Here is a 20,449-nt window from a genome sequence, read left to right as displayed (position 1 = left end):
GGGTATGTCAGTGGGGGCGGCTTATCTTTCTCAGTTGTACTATTATCCCTATTATTTGTATTGGGACACAAACTGAGTCTTTTCAATGCAAATAGCCTCAACTTTTTGGTGAGTGCCATTTAAAAATCATGTGTTAAGGATGCAAATGAATTTAATATCACGTTCATCATGGAGGAGACATAAATATATTGACGTAAAATGTGATTTATCCATCATTAAATGAATTAAAATGAAATGGTCTTCTGCATGCAGTATGAAACATTATCTTACATATGCTGGTGCAGGTTTTTATTGGTATATTTAGTATTTTGGATTGTATTTTAACTGTTTAAAATACAAATAAAAGCTGCAGTTGCAATTCTTCATATGGATAAAAGGATAACACTTGACTAAATAGGGGTTAACTATTAAGGAATGTCTCCCATGGTTACTTTAATAAAAGCCCTTTAAGTGGTCAATTTAGAAGCCTGCATTTTCCATCAGCTTGTTCTTTAAACATTGCTATCTCCCAGCAATTTTATTCCCCGTTCTGATACTTATGCTATTGCTTTTACATCTGCTGCACCCATGTGCACATTAGCTGGCCTCTTGGGCCTTTTATTAACTATAATTTTTGCTTCAAATCCTTGTCTTGCAGTTTTGGTTGAAGACGGTATCCAGGGAACCCATTTCTCTCTTTGGGAGATGCCTGCTGGTTGTTGCTAAGGTTGCTTCCACAGTAACATGTGCATCTTGTTTACACCTTCATCGGAAGAAGTTGAACTTGGCTAATTCCACTAGTATCACCTAGGAAGCAAGAGAAGGAAGTGCTGGATCTGCAGTCTTACAATCTTGCATGAGACCCTTTTTCTTCCCCGAGGAGTTGTGTCTAACCCCCTACCAAACACTGGACTGCATTTCATGTGGAGCTCCAAAAGTTTCATTGCCTGCTCTTGGTAGAGGAAAGAGATCTAGAGGTAAAACGGAGCACACAACTTTTTCTGGCCTGTTTCCTCACTGAACCCACTCCCTTGTTGTCAAGATGACAAATAACTCTGCAGATCATCATCCTGGGAACTCTGTGGCAGAAGGCAGCTATGAAGGGGACTTTGGCTGCTCCGTTATGGACTTACGGAATCTTATGGAGCTTCGCAGTTCGGAAGCTGTGACCCGAATAAATGATACCTATGGGGGAGTGCATAATATTTGCAAGAGATTGAAGACTTCACCAGTCGAAGGTAAGGAGGCATTACCTTGGTGGGAAAACAAGCATTTCCATGGATTCTAAAAACTTGGTTGTATCTCTCTCCTCCCTCCCCCTCCCCCATGCAAGAATTTGTCATAAAGTTACCTTTATATTGTTTTCAAATGGTTGATAAACAAAGACTACCTGTGGCTATGAAGAAATGTTAAATGAGCAGGGAGCAACCATAGGCCAGAATAGCTTTTTTTGGGGGGGGGATTATTTCTATTTTTCTAAAAATGAACAGGAAATTCTAGAACTTTTATACTCCATAGTTAAGATTCCTCTCTTTGGTTGTTGTTATTATTATTATTGGCCAAACACTAAAGCTAGGTGAAAAAAATCCAAAACATTTTTAAGTGTAAGTCATCTTTTGATTCTGGGTTTTAATGTGGTGTCTTTACTGCTTTAAATTATTTATAGTGTTTATGGGAAGAAAAAACAGAGAAAATAGGATGAATAAATTTTTAAAAAGCTGGGTAGAGTAGTGATTAATTTTTTGGTCGCTATCTAATCCAACAGAGATTAGAAGAAGAATACGTATTTCCTTCATGAATAAGTCACCACATATTAAAACACTGAATTACAGGGTATATATAGCCTTCCAAGGCAAACTGTAGGTGCTTCTATATGTAAAACTTGCCAGCTGTCCCTGTTCTACTTTAGAAACAGAACAGGAAGTTTGTAAATAAGAACTTTATTGTACCTAAGCCTTCCTTCAAAGAAACCGTCTGTGGGCATTTCTGGGACATAAAAATGTAATAAATGTTCTTGCCTCTTAAATATGTTATGGTAGAGATTGGTATATTTACTTTAATTATGCTAATTTTTATCTTCTAAAGATTCCTAATGTGAAACTACTTCCATTGATAGTATAGAAAATCAAGCTGAAATTATTGATTTGAATAGCAATTCATTTCCTGGAAGAGTAAGCATGCTTCAAAAATGGAAGTAAAGTAGTTCAGACACAGAAATTATAACTTTTTAAAGGAATTTTCTGAATATTTATATTGTGGTTATGTATGTATGTGTGTGTGTTTAAGTATATGTGTCTAATTTTCATTAAATTGTAAAGCAACTTGTGAAAAAACAATGGCTGCTTTTGATAACAGTGTCTTTCTGTACAGCTTTAAAACTAGTTGTAGACCGAAATCAGTAATAAATAGCATGAAGGTCCTGTCAATTCTATAGCCATTTAATTGTGAATTTTTTGTATAATATCTTAACAATAACAACCTAGAGAGATGTCTCTCCTCAGTGACCTAAGCTACACATAAATAGAAATAAATTACACATAACCTAGAAGGGGTACGAAACCTTATCATTCCTTTCCTCTTTCCAGATCTGTAATCTTGTTTGTAGTTTTCTTTTCAGCCTAGTAAATGAGGAGAGGCACTTTTAACAAGTATGTGATACACTGAAATCTCATTTTAATGGACTAATTTGGGGGATAGTGTGTCTGACTTCAGAAAGTCTATTGCAGGCATGTACATAGCACAAATACAATGACACAGATGCAGATTGTATCATTTATGACATTTGCATCAATGTGTCATTTGCATTGAACTGAAGCGGAACAAGTTGCATGTAAAAACTGGAAATAGCCACACTATTTACAGAATCCACAGATTACAGGTGTAATTAAGATAAAGCCTGCTGGAAAGGACCAGCTAGTATTCAAACTGTTCAAAATAAGATTTTTGATTATTTCTCACTAAATTAGAATTTATTGGACGGAAAAGTTTGGTCTGCCTCTGTTTTTATGGATTGTTAACCCATTCAGAAATTTTTAGCATTACTTGGTAAAAAGAAAAAAAAGTCTAATTGCAATTGACCTATGTTTTAAGGGGAAAAATGAAATGAATGAATGAAAATTTGGCCTTCAATTAGAATGAGGAGTTATTCCTCGTAGAGAAGGCATTAGTACTATAAAGAAAATGGGCCAAATCCAGTCATATAAGGCAGGGGTCCCCAACCACCGGGCCCCGGACCGGTACCGGTCCGTGGATCACTTTGTACCGGGCCGCAAAGAAATAAAAATAAAAAATAAAATAAAAATGGCGGCTTTCTTCGCCTTCGGTGAATGCTGCTGGGATCAGGGATCAAGAACACAAAGGAGAGAAGGGGAGGGAGGAAGCAACCAAAGCCTGTCCTGCTCTCCGGCTCAGCGGCTTCGGTTTCCTCCCGCCTCGTTCCTCTCTCAGTCGCTCTCTCGCTCCTCCACCAGCCCAGGAAGAAACTGCTTCAAAGAAGCCGGCAGGGTGGCTTCCTGTCGGCGCAGCTCCTCCGAAGCGCCCGTTCACCCCCACCCAGCCGCCCGCGGTTCAATCCAGTGCTCCGTTCTGCCTGCCTGCCTTCGTTTCTGGTTGTTTCGGAGCAGCTTTGGCTGAGAATAATAACTATTCGCCTCTTTTTCTCAGCCGAAGCTGCTCCGAAACAACCAGAAACGAAGGCAGGCAGGCAGAACGGAGCACTGGATTGAACTGCTGGCGGCTGTGTAGGGTGAACGGGCGCTCGGAGGAGCTGCGCCGACAGGAAGCCACCCTGCCGGCTTCTTTGAAGCAGTTTCTTCCTGGGCTGGTGGAGGAGCAAGAGAGCGACTGAGAGAGGAACGAGGCAGACACCTGAGGGATGAGGCTGAGGGAGGGAGGGAGACACCTGAGGGATGAGGCTGAGGAAGGCAGGGCTGAGAGGCGGGGCTTCTCAGCCGTCCTGCAGGGACTTGTCCTGAGCCGCGGAGACAGCCGTGGGCCGCCACCGCCCAGTGCTCAGTTTTGAAGGCGCTCCTCAGCCAGGCGCAGTTCCTGAATCTGCAGCTGAAACCCTCCGTTTTAAATGTCCCAATAGAAGAGAATATCTGTCGCTCAGGGTTGCAATGAGGAGGCATTGGCACTCCCTGAACTTGGTGGTTTGCTGGCAGACGTTTTATTACCCGACTAGGTAACAACATCAGATGTTACCTAGTCTGGTAATGAAACGTCTGCAAGCAAACCACCAAACTCAGACTCCCCCGTCCTTGAACTCTCCCCCCAGTCCTTGAAAAAGTGTTTCTGCGTGAAACTGGTCCCTGGTACAAAAAGGTTGGGGACCACTGATATAAGGGACAGCCAGTGTGGAATGGCAGCTGCTTTAGGAACGGTAAGACACCAACTTCTGCCCTTTTCTCTGTGTGCACTTTGAAAACTTGCAGGTTATTATTAGCTCTCTTGTTTTGTAGTGTAAGCAGCAGATTAGCATATTTCACAGCTGCAATTGGGAACAGGAAGTGGCAAGGGAAAGACAATCCTAAAGTGTAATTAGAGGAGGGCTGTCCTGGTGGAAATGCCAAATCTGGATCACTGAAGCGTATTTTTCCTGTGCCAAGTGATGAACATATACATCTGGGGGTAGACCACTGGTTGGGCTATGGTCCAGCCTGGGTGCCTCATCAAGTCTTATTTTCTTCTCCATTCTGCTTTCAGAGATACCCCCATTTCACCTTCAGATCCATATGGCACTTTGGACTAATGCAAGTGGACAGACAGTAACCCCCCCCCCTCCAATCTAGCGGAGAATAGATTGGAAAACTGCTAGATGAAGTACTGATTGCTAAGCAGAGGTTGAATAATGATCAGGCCTTCCTGGTAATTTGGCATTCTTTCTTCTATCCCATGAAAAATTGTCACAGAGCTGCCACTGTGCTGATGGCCTTTCCAAGAAAATTAATTCTGGGCTCACACTGCATGCAATCTAACCAATTGTTTGAAGAATGTGGATGTTGATCTGTAAGGTAAAGGTTACCCTGCACATGTGTACTAGTCATTTCCGGCTCTAGAGGCGGTGCTCATCTCCATTTCTAAGCCGAAGAGCCAGCGCTATCTGATGACGATTCCGTGGTCCTATGGCCAGCATGACTAAATACTGAAGGCGCATGGAACGCTGTTATTTTCCCACCGAGGTGGTTCCTATTTTTCCACTTTCGTTTTTTACATGCTTTCGAACTGCTAGGTTGGAAGAAGCTGGGACAAGTAATGGGAGCTAACTCTGTTATGCGGCACTAGGGATTCAAACCGCTGAACTGCCAACCTTCTGATCGACAAGTCCAGCGTCTTAGCCACTGAGCCACCCTGTCACCGCTGATCTTTATTAATCCTCAAATTGGTATAAAGCATGACCATAACAGGTGCATGAAATTGAGTTCATATCACTCCAAAATATTTTTAAAAATCTGGATTGTTTAGTTGCCTTTCAGGCTCGGTGCATGATATTCATGTATTTAAGCCTTTCAAATGGTTTTAGAGTGGTTTTATGATAAACAAACCCAAGTATTTATGAGATCATCCCCTCTACCCAACAAAATCACACTCATTGACCGAAAATACACCTTCCTGCATCCTTTCCAGATAGTGGAGTGTTTCCTTTCTGGAAATGATTCACCCTCATTTTTGGTCTGTACCATCCAAAGGAGTTAAGATACATACTTTCAATTTGGCCTTTTAAAAGTTAGTAAATCTGAAATTTTCCCTTAACAGTAATATAATAATTTAATATGGTTTTATTATTTATGTCTTTTAGTGTTTATGGTATACCCACAGGAGTGGTATTTGTCAAAAAGCTGTAAACAAATAGTAAATAAGTAGTAATTTAATACAACTAATAGTGCCTTTATTAAAGTAGTAATTATTACATAATTTATATAAAAGTATAGGTTTAGCATGTTAGCAGTGTAAACTTCTTGAATGAGAAGATACTGATTTTGGGGGAAATGGATTGATAGTTAAAACAGATCTCCTCTCTCCCCAAAGTTTTTTTTTCCTCTTAAAAGAACAATAAAAGCAAAGTTTCCAAATTGATTAAAAGTTGATTCACTGCAGAAATTTGTTTTCAATATCTGAATAATGACTGGAAGAAGCCAAAGATCATCTGTCTTATTTCTGTCCTTATAGATAATGAGTTCTTCTCCATTATTATACCTACATATTTATGGTCACGGCAAAAAAAAATTACATTTGCCTATATGTGCAGCTTTTCAGATCTCTTTGCATCTGGGATGGGCTAAAATTAGTTAAAGTACTAAATGGGCCTTAAGTCAGTTGTGGGCAACTTGTAATCACATGGCTATAACAGCTTTTGTTTTCATTTTATATAGTTCTTTGACAATTTCAAAAGTCCTTTAAAAGAGAGTCAGACTTCAGGCAAGTCTTTTCTCTAACAGTCTGCTGTTTGGAAGAAAATAAAAGCAGAAAAGGGTAAAAAAAAAAAGGGGGGGGGAGAAGAAGCACAGGAAAAGGAAAAAAAATGATGCCTCCACTCATTTTTGCTCTCTGCTCAAGTACTGTTTGTTTTCATCTGCCATTGGCATATAATATAGTCTCCAGCAGGTTATTCCTGCAGAATGCAATCCTTGACCTTTAAGTTGAAGAGCAACTGACCCTTGACTTTTGGAAAAGCCAGAATCCCGAGATAACTTGCTTTTTATTTTTATTTTTTTCATTTGATTTTTCTAAGGCAACCATCCAGGCATTTTAGAAGTAGAGATAAAAGATAATGTGTTTAGTCATCATTCCTTTGTTGTTTTTTCAAAAAGCCATCCAATTCCCAGCTTTCAGTGTTTTGGTTTATGAAAGAAATCATACCTATAATTTACTTGAGTGTGTGCAGCTTAATTTGTATTATTGTTGGCATTCTTAGTAGAAAGTGAATGCTACTGCTGTAGGTTTTTATGTACTGAATGCCCTAAAAAAAGCAGCTAGCACAGGGAATTAATGATCTTTCTAAACTTGGTATCTTATTTAAAAATATTTTAAATGATTCTGCTAATTCTTGCACTTAAAGGCCATCATTAGTATACCAATATCACAGGAAGTGTTGGTGTGGCTAAGAAAGGGTGTTATGCCTGCATGCACCACACTTTGTTATTATTATCGTATATGCATTTTCCTGGGGAAAGAAGGAAACCATAATAGATTAGAGCACTCTAGATGCTCCTTAACACTCATAATCCCTAACCAAGTATGATTTAGCATTATGGAGGTTATAGTCCAGCAATATTTCAAATAATACTTCAATATTTGCAGTGTAGTCCAGTGTACTCTGGTGCACTGGGGTTTATGGTTTGTGAAGTTTGGTTGGTGGAACAGCCATTTACCACTTCTCACAGCTGTTCCTCTTCCCTGACATGTACTTCATCTCCAGTGCTGTGAATAAGCACTAAATCAGCCGTGGGGACATTGCTGTCTGGATAGAGCTCTCGAGATTAGCTATCTTGTGTACCAAATGGGAGACTTGGATGATGCTCAGATGAATTGTATGGGAAGCCCAGAAACTTTCCTGTGAGTAATGAGGAAATTATTGAGTGCATTTTGCTGATTCAAGCTGTCTGCTGAGACTTTCTGTCTTCCACTATTAAAATATAAGAGTTCTCTGTGGACAATTTACAATGCTGAATCCCAGCCAAGCAGTCTCTATTGCCAGGAATGTGAGTGCCCAATTCTTACCTGTTCCAGTTTTTTTTTTTTCTTGCCTTCCTCTACTTAACATTAAACCCACTATAACCTTAAACAGAAGCAAAGCTTTTGGACTCTTAATTTGCCAAATTCCTGAGGCTGGCTTTTTTATGCCTCACAGTTCTCCAAAGGGAAGAACATAGGGAAGCTGAAATGTTTAGGCGATCAGCTCTTGAAGTTTACATATACAGTAAATGATCGAATAAATGCTTTTGCTTGTCCAATGCTGTTTTCAAGAGAGAGGTGGGGGATGAGAGAAGCTGTCAGAAGCTCAGAAATATTCTCCAGTAAATGAATAGAATGAATGGAGCTTCTGAAATACCACATAAGGTAGCCTAGTGAACCAAGTGGCATCTGAGAGTGTGGAATGTCTTGTTTTGGTCAAAGTTAACTTTCCTTTCCATTGGCTTTAGTTTATTGCTGAACATGGGCGCCTCTCTGTATCCTCATATTTGTTTTGTTCTGTTAAAAAAAAAACACCTCTTGTCTCAAGATAGGTTGATCTTTTTCCATTTTATAAATGATCTTTTTTAAACCATACATTTAAAATACAAGTTGAATAATTTTCAATGCAACTAAACCAAATAACAAAAATACCTGAATAAAAACCAACAAAATAATCTGAAATGCTGGACTTTCATGTAAGAGAGAGGTTTAAGATTCTTTTACAACAATAACAAATAGTACCTGGTATTGACTTTTATACAGAATTAATATTATGTAGAAAGATTCCTCTTTGTGAGTCTGGCTGATTTTGAGAAATGGGAGAGAAAAGGGAGAAGGCACGTCAAAGGTATCGGCTTCTGTGGAGTAAAGATGTGCCATGAGTCATTTGGCGTGAAAAACTTTCTCATCTTCCTTGGGTGAAGCTAGTGTCAGCAAATAAAACCATGATTCACCCGCTGGCAGTAATAGCTAGTCTTCTTCTACTCCCCCGTTGCTTTATTGACCCCATTTCTATCTACTCCTATAATTCCATGCTGAGGGAAGGTCTATCTATCAAATGTCAACTTGCCTTTTACCTATTAGCAATACAGGATAATTTATTATCGCAGAGGTGATAATTCTTTTAAAGAGGTTAAGATTCTTTCTTAAGGACTGCCTAACCCTCACTGAATATCCTAGCCCTTAACTAGAGTGCTATTTACTACCAGGCTTGACAAAACTTGTGTAAAAATTCAGCCTGGAGATCAGGAGTTATATGAGCTGATTGCTCAGTTATGGGAAAGAAAATTTTATATATCAGAAACTTTCATGTCAAGCAGTATATGTGCAAGAATATGAACAAATTCAGTCATGTACTGCCTTCATCCACAACTGGAAATTATATAGGACAAGAACTGTGATATTCCTGAAGATTGCATTATTTGCACTTTCTGATTTTCATCAGGAATCTAAAGAAAATAGATTATTAAGCCTCTGATACTCAACCCCTCTGGAAACAGGGGAAAATGGTCAAAATTTTAACCCTTGTCAACTCTGGTGGCTTATTTCCTGTGTCTCTTAGCCACAAACATGCTATTGCCAATAGTTAAAATACTAAATTTCCTACTGACATCCTGTATTATGGATGCCATCTGTTTTGGTTGACAGCCAAATGCAGATCTTCTGAAATATGTGTAGGAGGGGAAATATCTTGTCCAGTGTAAAAAAAAAATTTTTTAATTCCACAGGTTGATCTCCCTTCTCTCCATCTTTTTCATTTTAAAGCCAGAAATGTATTTTAACTTACTTATTGAGAAATGATAGTAGCTAAAGAGAGAATGAGTCACTGTACAAAATCTTTAAATTGTACAGTATGTTCATATTCAACCTCAGGGGTGCCAAACTCAAGGCCCGTGGACCAGATACAATGAAGGATCGGCCTGTAGTGCCTCTGCCAATGGAAATGGAGCTCAGGGAGCTCCGTTTTTCCTGTCAGAAGGTTGCAGGAGGCCGTTGTAGCCAAAATCAGAGCCCGGGTGGGCCATGTGTGGCCCCACCAGGCTCCGTTTTTGCTGGCAGAAGGCTGCAGAAGGCCATCATCACTGAAAATGGAGCCTCAACAAGTGATGCCAAGCTGGCCACACCCACCCGCTCCCGAGGTCAAACACAACTCTGATGCAGCCCACAGTGAAATCAAGTTTAACACCCTTGTTCTACCTCTAACTTCTTGGTTATAGGGAATGCTTTTTTATAGAATTCCCAAAGAGTTTCTAGACTAGCTGCAAGAATGGCCACCAAACAAATGCTTTCAATTTTCTTTTCGCTCTATGCATCATCAAAAGGCATGATTATTTATATCTTCCCAAAAGAAATTGAACTCTATACAGAATTAAAATGTTGTTATTCGGGGAACTGATAAAATCATTAAAAAACTAAAACCCACCAGGGAAAACACTGCGAACCATTTCTCTTTTGAAACTGTCTTGCTTTCCCCAAAACTTACCTTCTTCCCAACTCCTCTACTTATTTCATAAGCATGGTCCTCTCCCTTAGACCATTATTATTCCACTCTTTTGGAAAAGTCAAGTGAACCATAGTTTTTATATATGATAACCACAGCAAGATTAATTTATGCAGAATGATGGAAAGATCTGGCAGTATTCAGTGGAGATATGGTTGGTAAAAATGAAGGGACCTATTAAGGGGATCAAATCAACCTGTTTAGTTAGAGAAATGGCATTTTATTTGTTGCTGATTGGAAACCCCATATGGACTTTTAGGATAAAAGGAAAAAATGAATTTATGATTTATGGTTTTGATGATGAGATAAGATGATCAGTGTTCCCCAACCTTTCTGGTTTCTGAAGTCATTCTTAGAAAAAAATGACAGAAACTTCAGTCCAGTGATTTGGCTGGATCTTTGTCCCCCTGTTCAGATAAAAGACAGAAGGAAACTGAAGTGGTAGAAAGTATCCCAAAAGAATTAAAAAGGATGATGTGAAACAGACTTACTAGTCTTTTTAATTTTTAGTTTATCAGTGTTTGATAATGTCATTCCGTATACTGGATAATGTCTATGGAGATTCTCAGTCATTCAGGTCATGGTTGTTACAAAGGTGCTTTTTGAAGAGGAAACGACTTTCTTGTTTTTCTTCGAAGACGTTTGGCTTGTTATTCAAAAGAATGCACCATCCAGTCAGAGCTGAAGAAGCTTCTGGGATCTTCAAAGAAAAACAAGTCCAATTGCCTCTTCAAAAAGCACCTTTGGGACTTATACTGGCATATGGAACAGCCAGCAATGTGGATCTGAGGTAAGTAGGGGTGTGTGTGTGTATGTGTGTATGTGAGAGAGAGCGCTTTAGCATACATTTATATTAAATACTTTTAGGACCCAGGGGGATAATTATTGCAGATGTTTTCTGTATTTCTGTTTTTATTTCAAGAGATAAACATTCACCAAGTTATCTTTGTGAAGAAACTTTTACTGGATACAAGTATTGGATGTGGCAGCAAAAGGTTGTGAGCAGAAAGTGGTAAAACCTGTTTCTGTATCTTAGCAGCAAAATGCATATAGCTTACGTCCAGTGGGAATCTACCCCCCTCCCCATTCTTATGTAAGAAGTTATTTTATTGAGCTAAATCATCATTTTACAATCTTGGTATTGTGTAGATAGTGGAGTTCAACTCCCAGATTTATCAGCAGTGGCATACTAGCTAGGGAATTCTGGGAGCTGAAATCTATACATCTGGAGGGCTCACATATTGAGAAAAGCTATGCTAAGTATCTTAATCAGGAATACACAAGTTTGTATCCTCCCAATGATTTGGATCCTAAACTGCACGTTCAATACCATGAAACTGAGAGTGCTTTAAAATAAAAAACAGACAATCTTCCTGCTATTCCAAGGTTATTTGAATACAAAAATATTTGATTATTCTTGCTGAGAAGGGAATTAAAGTAAGGAGAGAAAAGATTGACCCTATAAAGTCTAGTGGAATATGTATCTCTATTAGTGACCTACTGATTCCTTTCATTTTTCTGGAAGGCCTATTGTCTTTTTGCAATATGACTCTGTATATCCTTTAAAGTAAATGGAGGAAAAGAGAGCTTTGAGAGACTATATTATTTCAGTGAACATGTTTCAACCTGTTAGAAAAAGAACGGAATGACAAGGTAAGACTGTGCTTGCCTTGCATATGTTTATATAAATATAGCCCCAGAGAAGTTTACAACCAAGTCTTTCATTCCAGATAGGACAGAGTTTCATCTCTTTCCTCATCTTCTTCCAATCATCCTTGTTTTTCCGATGCTGCTAGATTTATTATTTTCCAATTAGAAAGAGAAAGTAAAAATAATAAGTAACCCCGAAGTGATTCTTATTAATAACATATAAACCTGGGGACATGGAGAGTGGAAGCAAAGAAATGATTCCTCTGTCAGAAAATGCCTTCAAGAGAACGGAAGAGCATTGCTGTCAAGTCCAGCATTTTTAGTCAAGTCCAGCATTCTGTTTCCATGGTAGCCAACCAGATGTCCATAAGGAGCTGACAGGAAGACAGGAGTGCAATAAGCATTTTCCCATACATGCTTCCATAATTACTATTGCCTCTAGTGCTGATACAATACATAGGCGTCATAATAGCCATAAGTATAGTTGTGTAATCTCTTTTTGGCAGAGTTAGAAGGTATTCCTAAACCACGTGGTAGACAATTCCGTAGTTTCATGCTTTAGGAGAGGGTTTACCTTCCTTGAAGATTGCTACTCTGCCTCAGGGCCCTGTCCCTGTCTTTGGGTGATCTAGCAGCATAGTAACTCTTTTTTGTGTGTAAATTCAGCATCTCTGTGCCCGCTTCACCCTTAGAATCCTGAAACACTGGGTAACATTCAATCTTTTCTTAAAAGAGCTGCACTATTTCGGAACAGCTTGCTTAGGGTTAAAAATAAAAATGTATTTCTTTCTTTCTCACTCTGTCTCTCCCCCTCCCTTCCTCCCTCCCTCCCTCTCTCTATCTGTGTGTATTGAGGCCAGCAGTTTTAGTTACTCAAACTTCCTTCTTCTTTCTTATGCCCCTTCATGTATTGTGAGGGGGCGGGAATGTGGATCTCTTAGGAAAGTTTGACAATTCTCCTGAATTTGTGTGGCTGCTGGGAATCCAGAGGCACATTCCATCTATCACAGAAACTGGCATGCAGGTGGTTACTATGCAGAACCATTATTCTGACCTTTTCTATCTGGGCAAGGCATTATGAGAGCTGTCAGAAATCCAGCTCTTGAATGTTTTAAGGGTCAGTTCGAAGTTTTCATTGCTCTAACAGCAGAAAGTTGCAGTGATGATCTTGAGAGATTGAAACTTATACAGCTTTAAGCTGCAGGGGGCTTGGTAGATAGAGCTGTGGATAAATATAGCATGTTCTCACTTTCTTTTTCTTTCAAAGTTTTTGTTTTCTTATCCCTGCACAAATCCATATATTCTCTTGAGAAATATCAGTTCTTCCTAGAGGTATTTGAGTATTCATTAAAATTAGTTTGCTTGGTCTTCATAAATAAAAGCCACAGTGGTATATAACAATTAGTTTGTTGAGCTAGGATCCTGGAAATTAAAACCTATCATACAAAGTTGTTGGACAGATGAATTACTGTACTCATCATCCTGAAGACTAAAACCTTTTTGATTTTAGATTTTTGGGGTAGCAGTGTACCAATTGAGATTTGTAAATATTTTTCTTTGGTAAAATACGGAAGAAAGAAATATGGAATGTTATTTCTGAAGAAAACTCACAACAAACCAGTTCGTTGAAACTGTCATCAATTACAATGAAATCCTGATATCTAATTTCATTCCTCCCACCCCACCTCCACTTTGTGTTTGTGCATCATATAAGAAATGGTTTGATTTTGGGAACATTCTATTAGGAAAACCAAAGAGAAAAACTTTATGTGTGAAGTGCTTTCAGCAATAAGTCAAAGGATAGTATGAAAGCCAGAGGCTATTACTTTTAGTAATGTTTATTTCTAAAACGTTTCAGAGCTATTATTCAGAGTTTATTAGAAGAGTAGTGAATAGTTTGGAAGAAATATTTTTAGACTTCTTAAAGTTCCCAGTGACAACTCTTTTAGATCTCTGAGGTGTTTGTTCCCCGCCATTTTTTTCCAATCCAATCTGACAGTAAAACAGGCATATTGTATGTGCTAACCTACATGATTTGAATTTAGCAAAATAAAGCACTAAAAACAGATGTTTTCTTTGTAATATTTAGGTTTTACCTAACAGCCTCTATAGCACTATGGTTCTTAGTTATCCCTATAGAAGAGGAAGCATCACAGCTCCTGCTGCAATCCTCTCTCCCAAAAGCATCCCATTCTCAATCTGGTTATATAAATGTAGCAAAATAAATTAAATAATTGCAAGTTTTGAATGTATGTTAACTTACTATATAGCACATAAATGCAGGTTGTTCAGTTTCAAAAATTTATAGGTTGGTGGTAAGTGGTTCATAATATTGCTTGACCAAATAAGGTGATAAAATTTGAAGAGAAGAGGGACAGGAGTTGTTTCACTCTTTGGCTGGTTGGTTCCCATTCTTCTATTGTGTGCTGAAGAATTTGTCACGTTTATTTGGTGACCAGGAAATTGGCTGACCTTACATGCAGTTCTTTCAACTTTTCTCTGTACCTTGCTGATAAACTAGAGTGGAACTTCCAACTTTATACATGAGCAAAGCCAGTCACTGTTTACATTCCAACTTGACAATTTATTGTCCCCACTTCACCTCATCCCCATATTCCATACTAGGCCATAATATATTTGCCTCAGTATAATATATATGGCTCAGTATGGGAATTAGCTAAGTTTTGTGATGGCGTTGTTCTTCTGATGAAATGGCCTAGGGACCATAAAAGAAAGAAAAATATAGACCTTTTCTGATACAGGTAAATAACGTTGGAAAAGTCAGGGGTGCCTTTTGGGGATCTCATAATCGTTACATAGATAACTCTCAACATTATATATAAATGCTTTCATCTAAATATATCATTTTTTGTATAATTTGCTTTTTTTGACTTACAAAACCATAAATAAATGAGCATATCTCATTATAGCTTATCATGTGAGAATTTTCGGTATGGTGATCTCATCACCTGTGTTATTGTTTTGATCATAATTTGAGAGAAATCAGTCATTTATTTAAATCAAATTTATGTGGATTGCCCATCTCAACAAGTGACTTTGGGTAGCAAATAGAATTAAATTAGATTGCATTGGCATTTTTAAGAGCTGCTCTGATAACACTGTGAGATAATATGATTCAATAAAAATATAGATTAAGCCCCATTATAGGCAGCTGTTTCTATCCCTCAAGCAGTCAAAATATTAGTCTCATGGTGAAAACCCTTAACGAAAGAAAGTAATATTTAAATACAGGAATAAATTATTTTATTTATTCCTACGGCATTTGTTAGAGAACATACGTAGGAATTTAATTTTTAAAGTGCAGGTGTACCTATTTAATATTTCAAAATACCCAATCCAATAAATGAAATCACTTATTCAAATAAAGGAATTTGAATTTCTCTGCATTGGTTTTATATTGATGTCTTAATTCATTCTGTGTCAAGTTTTCCAGAATTTTCCACACAAGTGGGAAAAAGACAGGTTGAAAATACTTTAAACAGCTGTGTGAAAATCAGCATAAAACCCAAAAGACAGCTGCAGAGATCACTATCAATCTGTTCAGCTGTCATTTAGGGCAGTTGACTTTGGCCCAAGATATTCTGAAAAGTTAAAATAAATTGAGAAGGATATATGAAAAGAGGTTCTCCAGAATGCAGACCATAATGGCATCAGACTGATGCCATTATGATTTCTGCACAACCTTGAGAAATTGCCCATATGTTTTCTAGCATTTTCTTCACAGTCATATGAACTGAAACTTTTTTTTATAATAGTGGCTTTAATTAGCTACAATTTTAAATTGGCTGTGTAGCAATAGGTTGTGAGTGGAAAGTGGTAGTAACCTACTCCTAAAGCTTAGCATTAAATTTACAGGAGAAATTAACATCCTGCTCTGTAGTATATGTGGAGTTCAGTTCTTGGACTTAGAATATTCTATTAGAATATTCTATTCTATTCTAAAGTCTCCTTGCTTGAACAGGAGGCTGGACTAGAAGACCTCCAAGGTCCCTTCCAACTCTTGTATTTTGTATTCTGATCTTCTCAGCAATGGCCATGTAAGTTAAGGAATTCTGAATGTTGAAATCCCAAGAAGGATACCTAGACTAAGGAAAATTAGGTCAAGCTTGGGTTCTCCAACACTGAAATGTAGACTGAAATATCTGGTGGGCATATGTAGCCTTCCTGCTTGTAGTTTTAATAATGCTATTTAGTCAGTCTTGCTGAAAGGGAATTTAAAATGAGAAAGTAAAACAGATTGGCCTTAGTGAAGTCTAGTGAAACTTGATTTTATTGATTCCTATGGGATTACTTGTTGTCTTTTTGTAGAATGCTCATTTTTCATAGCTAATATTTGATTCTCTATCTGTATAGTCATAAACTAGGGCAGCATGGGGACGATGGTGCACAGCATATCACAATAGTGATGTTCTCCATGACAGAGCTAAATATTGGAAATAGAAATATTCAATTTTGGAATCACTTAGGTTCTTCAGAGCTATGGTGTATGTTTTTACCTCTTTTTGTTTCAATTTTCATTTCATTCCCCAGGTTTTCAACTTATTTTAGAGAGCATTCTTCCGTGAGATTTATTTGCAGGCACAATTTAGTATCAAAGAGCACTATGTTTTCACTTGCAGGAAATTATTAAGTTTTAGAAATAATGGACAACATGGAAGATGCTTTAGAAAAAGAGATCAAAGGGATTTCATGTTCTTGATGTAATGTTTAATTTCCTTTTTCCTTGCTTGCAGGCTTGTCTGGGAACCCAGCAGATCTAGAAAAAAGAAGACAAGCATTTGGCCAGAATTTCATCCCACCTAAAAAGGCCAAAACCTTCCTGCAGTTAGTTTGGGAAGCATTGCAGGATGTCACATTAATCATCTTGGAAATTGCAGCCATAATTTCTCTGGGTCTCTCTTTCTATCATCCTCCTGATGGTGACAATGAAAGTAAGTGAACTGCATTTTCTTAATAAACATTAGCAAAGTGTTGGGCAGATAGAGGTATTGTACAGCTGTTGTACATCCCCGCATAAGTTGAAGAAGCATAAACATGCTCAGCTAGTTCACTATTTCTGCCAAATTATTAGAGCAGGTTGCTTAATAACTTTAGTGCTTGAAATTTCAGACAACATGAGAAAACATTGGGAGGCAGAGAAGGGTAAGGAATGCTATAGGAATCTCCTATAGCTTAAAAATGAGGCCCAGACCAGCTGAAATATGTCTCTCCTTTATCCTGAGGGCTTGCTGCTTCTGAATGGATGATTCACCTTGCGACAATAAAGTAAATCACATTTCATATAAACAATATTTTTGAGTATGAAAGATTACTGGCTGTTTCCTAGTCCCTCTATGAGAATATTATCTGTGCTGAGTTTGTGTTAGCTGAATGGTTTAATATTCTTTAATTCTTTGCTCTTTCACTTTGATGACCATAAAATATAGAATTTTGTCTCCTCCCCACTTCCCGCTCCTCAGTTGAATTTGTTCCTGGCAGCATCAAAGACTTTTTGTCTGCTTTAGCTTGTTGTACAATGATGAATTCAGGGTGAGGATAACATAACGCCTGATCCAAAAACATACTCATTTGGCTATTTGTCTCAAGCTTCACAAAGCCAGGAAATTGGATGCTAATAGGCATGTCCCATGATTAGAAGTATTAGAATACTTTACATACAATAATAGCAATAGCACTTAGACTTATATACCGCTTTACACTGCTTTCCAGCCCTCTCTAAGTGGTTTATCAGCATATTGCCCCCAACAATCTGGGTCCTCATTTTACCCACCTCGGAAGGATGGAAGGCTGACTCAACCTTGAGCCTGGTGGGATTTGAATTGCCAAATTGTAGGCAGCTGGCTGCAGAAGTAGCTTGCAATACTGTACTGCAGTGATCCCCAACCTTTTTTATGCCGCGCCCGGTACCGGCATCAGCTGGGCGCCGTGGCCCGGTACCAGCATCAGGTGGGCGCGCCATCTTTTTGATGAAAAGTGCTTCCGTGACCTCACCGGAAGCACTTTTTCATCAAAAGATGGTGGCGCAGCCTTGGTGAGCTTTTCCGGTAGAAATGGCTTTCCCGGAAAAGCTCATCGAAGCGCTGGCCGCCATCTTTTGATGAAAAAGTGCTTCCGGTGAGCTTTCTACCGGAAAGCTCACCGGAAGCACTTTTTCACAAAAAAGATGGCGGCGCCAGCAACCAGCGGCCCGGTAGGAGTTGTTCCGCGGACCGGTACCGGTCCGTGGACCGTGTGTTGGGGACCCTGCTGTACTGTAACCACTGCGCCACAGAGGCTCCTATGATAGTACCATTTAAATATACATAGTCTTAATCTTTCAACTTCTAACATTTGTGTATACATAGTAATTATAATATGTATATACATAGTAATTATAATATGTTCTATTATATTTCAGTATACATAATATTATTTTTTTTAAAAGCAAGATATTCTATGCCATCCTGTCCCTACTTGATTCTATAAAGGAAATTTATATTTTCTATGATGTGGCTTCCCTCTCTTATCTTTGATGGCTTAACTAATATGGGTAAGCCTTAACTCAAGTCTTAAATTAACAAGTGTTTTTGAGGAAGATTATCAATATTCACCTGAAAAAATCATGTTCTTGCAGAGAACATAACTTTTCTGGTGTTTATAAAAATATCACTAATAACATTCATCATTACCAATGAAGGAATTGTTTTCCTTAAGTTTTATGACGATAGTAATGATTTCTTTCATGGTGAATGCTTTCACAGGTTTGTTTGAAATTTGTGTTTCTTATATAAACTAGATAGTCCAATAACTATTTGTATATTACAGTGAATTGAAATAACAGAAGAAAAATATTCCTTTTTGAAATAAGCAAAATTCAAATGGGGGGACCAAGGTTTTGAAATATCTAGAAGCTTCTTTATGCTACATTATAATAAAAAGGAAAGATCCTGGGTTGTTTATTTAAACTTCCTTCTCTAAGTTTGTAATGAAAGGTTTAAACTGCAAATGGAGACTGCAATTATATTCTGATTACCCATTAAAGGAAATAAAACTTAAATAATCTAGTTCTACTGTAGGCTGTTTCTTATTCATTTGCTTATAAACATCCTGGTGCTGGAATACAGCATAGAGGTCTTTGCCAGTAACTTTTGAATTGCTACTCAGAATTTTATAAAAGAAATGAAGAATTGCCTTCCTTCACAAGTCTGAATAAAGTACATTTGTTGGCATATCACCTATGTTACGAACATTTGATTGAAATAGATCATATACTCGTCCAAAAATGGCTTTAAAAGTTGAATCACCCAAACAGTGTTTGTGTCAGTTTGAAATAAGCTAAAATTGTAGAGTGCATAAAATCATAAATGCCAAGTTTATAATAATTTCATTTCCATAAGGAATAGAAATGTAAGACATGGTTTTATGGTTTTTGGAAACTACCTTAACTAAAGTTATATTGATGCACCCATTAAAAAGCGTAAAACAAGCCAAGTCACAGGAAATAAATAATGCCATTTTGTTAATTAAAAAGTAAGACAATATTATTTGCAATAATTTAGGGTTTATTTTTGAGTTTATAATGTGCAATGTTTCAAACTTTAATAAAATATCAGACTATATTTCAGTGCCAATCTACTGAAAGAATATTTCAGTATTATGTGAGTGTCATGGACTTTTGGCTGGTGACTATTGATTATACAATTGAAAATGCTATGATCGCATTTAAAATAATCACCTAAGAATCAGTGGTAAGATATGACACTCTAATAGGCATAAGAGGTTACAAGACAACTCTCTAAACCATGTAATTTTCAAACTTGGCAACTTTAGGATGTCTGGACTTGAATTCCCAGAATTGTGGCTAGGGAATTCTGGGAATTGAGATCAACACATTTTAACATTGCCAAACACTGAAAAACACTGCTCTAAGCCATTCAGCAAAGGAAGGGGAATATTTGCTCCTTTCTTGATTGTGTCAGTATTACTATTACGAATTGATGGTTGAAACTAAAGTGTATTTCTGACACCATGAAAACTAAAGGAGGACAACTGAAGGAAATGCTTTGCCCAGTCTAATCATTTTTAAGATATCCAGAAGCATCTTGCTTTGAGATGATCAGATCCCTTACTATTTATCAACTTTTAACTAGGGAATTTTTTAAACTGAAACTGGCTAATGCTGTTTGGAGAAGATATCTGTGTGGCTAATTTTGACATAGTGAGAAACCCAGCAAAGTTTTTTGCTGTCACTGAAATTTGTTTCAGTTTCCTATGGAAAATTTCTATTGGAAGTTCTAGTTTCACTGCTGTAACTCAATTCCGCCACCCCAACTCATCTTTTATAAAAGGAGATGATGGATGTAAATCCTTGGAGCTGTAAACTGAGCATTAGCCTAAAGAGGAAAGTAAGGAGCTCTGTCTAAAGGCTGTTCTAAGGCACATATCCTGCCAAGTTTTGGAAGGCTGTTCTAAGGCACATATCCTGAAAACTATTTCTGCACAAGAAAACAGACAGTTGAAATGAAACTAATTAACTTTTTATTTACATAGATTCAGTAGGTTATTAAATTAATTAATGTTCTTCTTACTGTAGCTATGTTATTACAAATGCACAGAATAAATTACAAGAGCTTGTATTTGAGATAA

The 20,449-nt window shown here is 37.7% G+C and overlaps 1 protein-coding gene across 7 annotated transcripts in view; it reads left to right on the top strand.

The window, feature by feature from the left end:
- ATP2B4 (ATPase plasma membrane Ca2+ transporting 4) overlaps positions 1–20,449 on the top strand; it is a 155,500-nt gene that overhangs the window by 80,803 nt on the left and 54,248 nt on the right. For all 7 annotated transcript variants that reach the window (XM_087959745.1, XM_026676858.2, XM_087959749.1 and 4 more), the window contains exons 2-3: positions 638–1,217; positions 16,558–16,755. In XM_087959745.1, coding sequence (XP_087815871.1) covers positions 1,022–1,217; positions 16,558–16,755 — 394 coding nt within the window. In that variant the 5' untranslated portion in view covers positions 638–1,021. The remainder of the gene's footprint in view (positions 1–637; positions 1,218–16,557; positions 16,756–20,449) is intronic.

This window comes from Notechis scutatus, chromosome 3 (assembly GCF_049901735.1).
Source record: "Notechis scutatus isolate UNSWTSFEM ecotype Mainland chromosome 3, rNotScu1.2, whole genome shotgun sequence".
Lineage (NCBI taxonomy): Eukaryota > Metazoa > Chordata > Lepidosauria > Squamata > Elapidae > Notechis > Notechis scutatus.
Note: the sequence above shows the minus strand (reverse complement) of the source record. Positions and strands in the feature narration are given on the sequence as shown.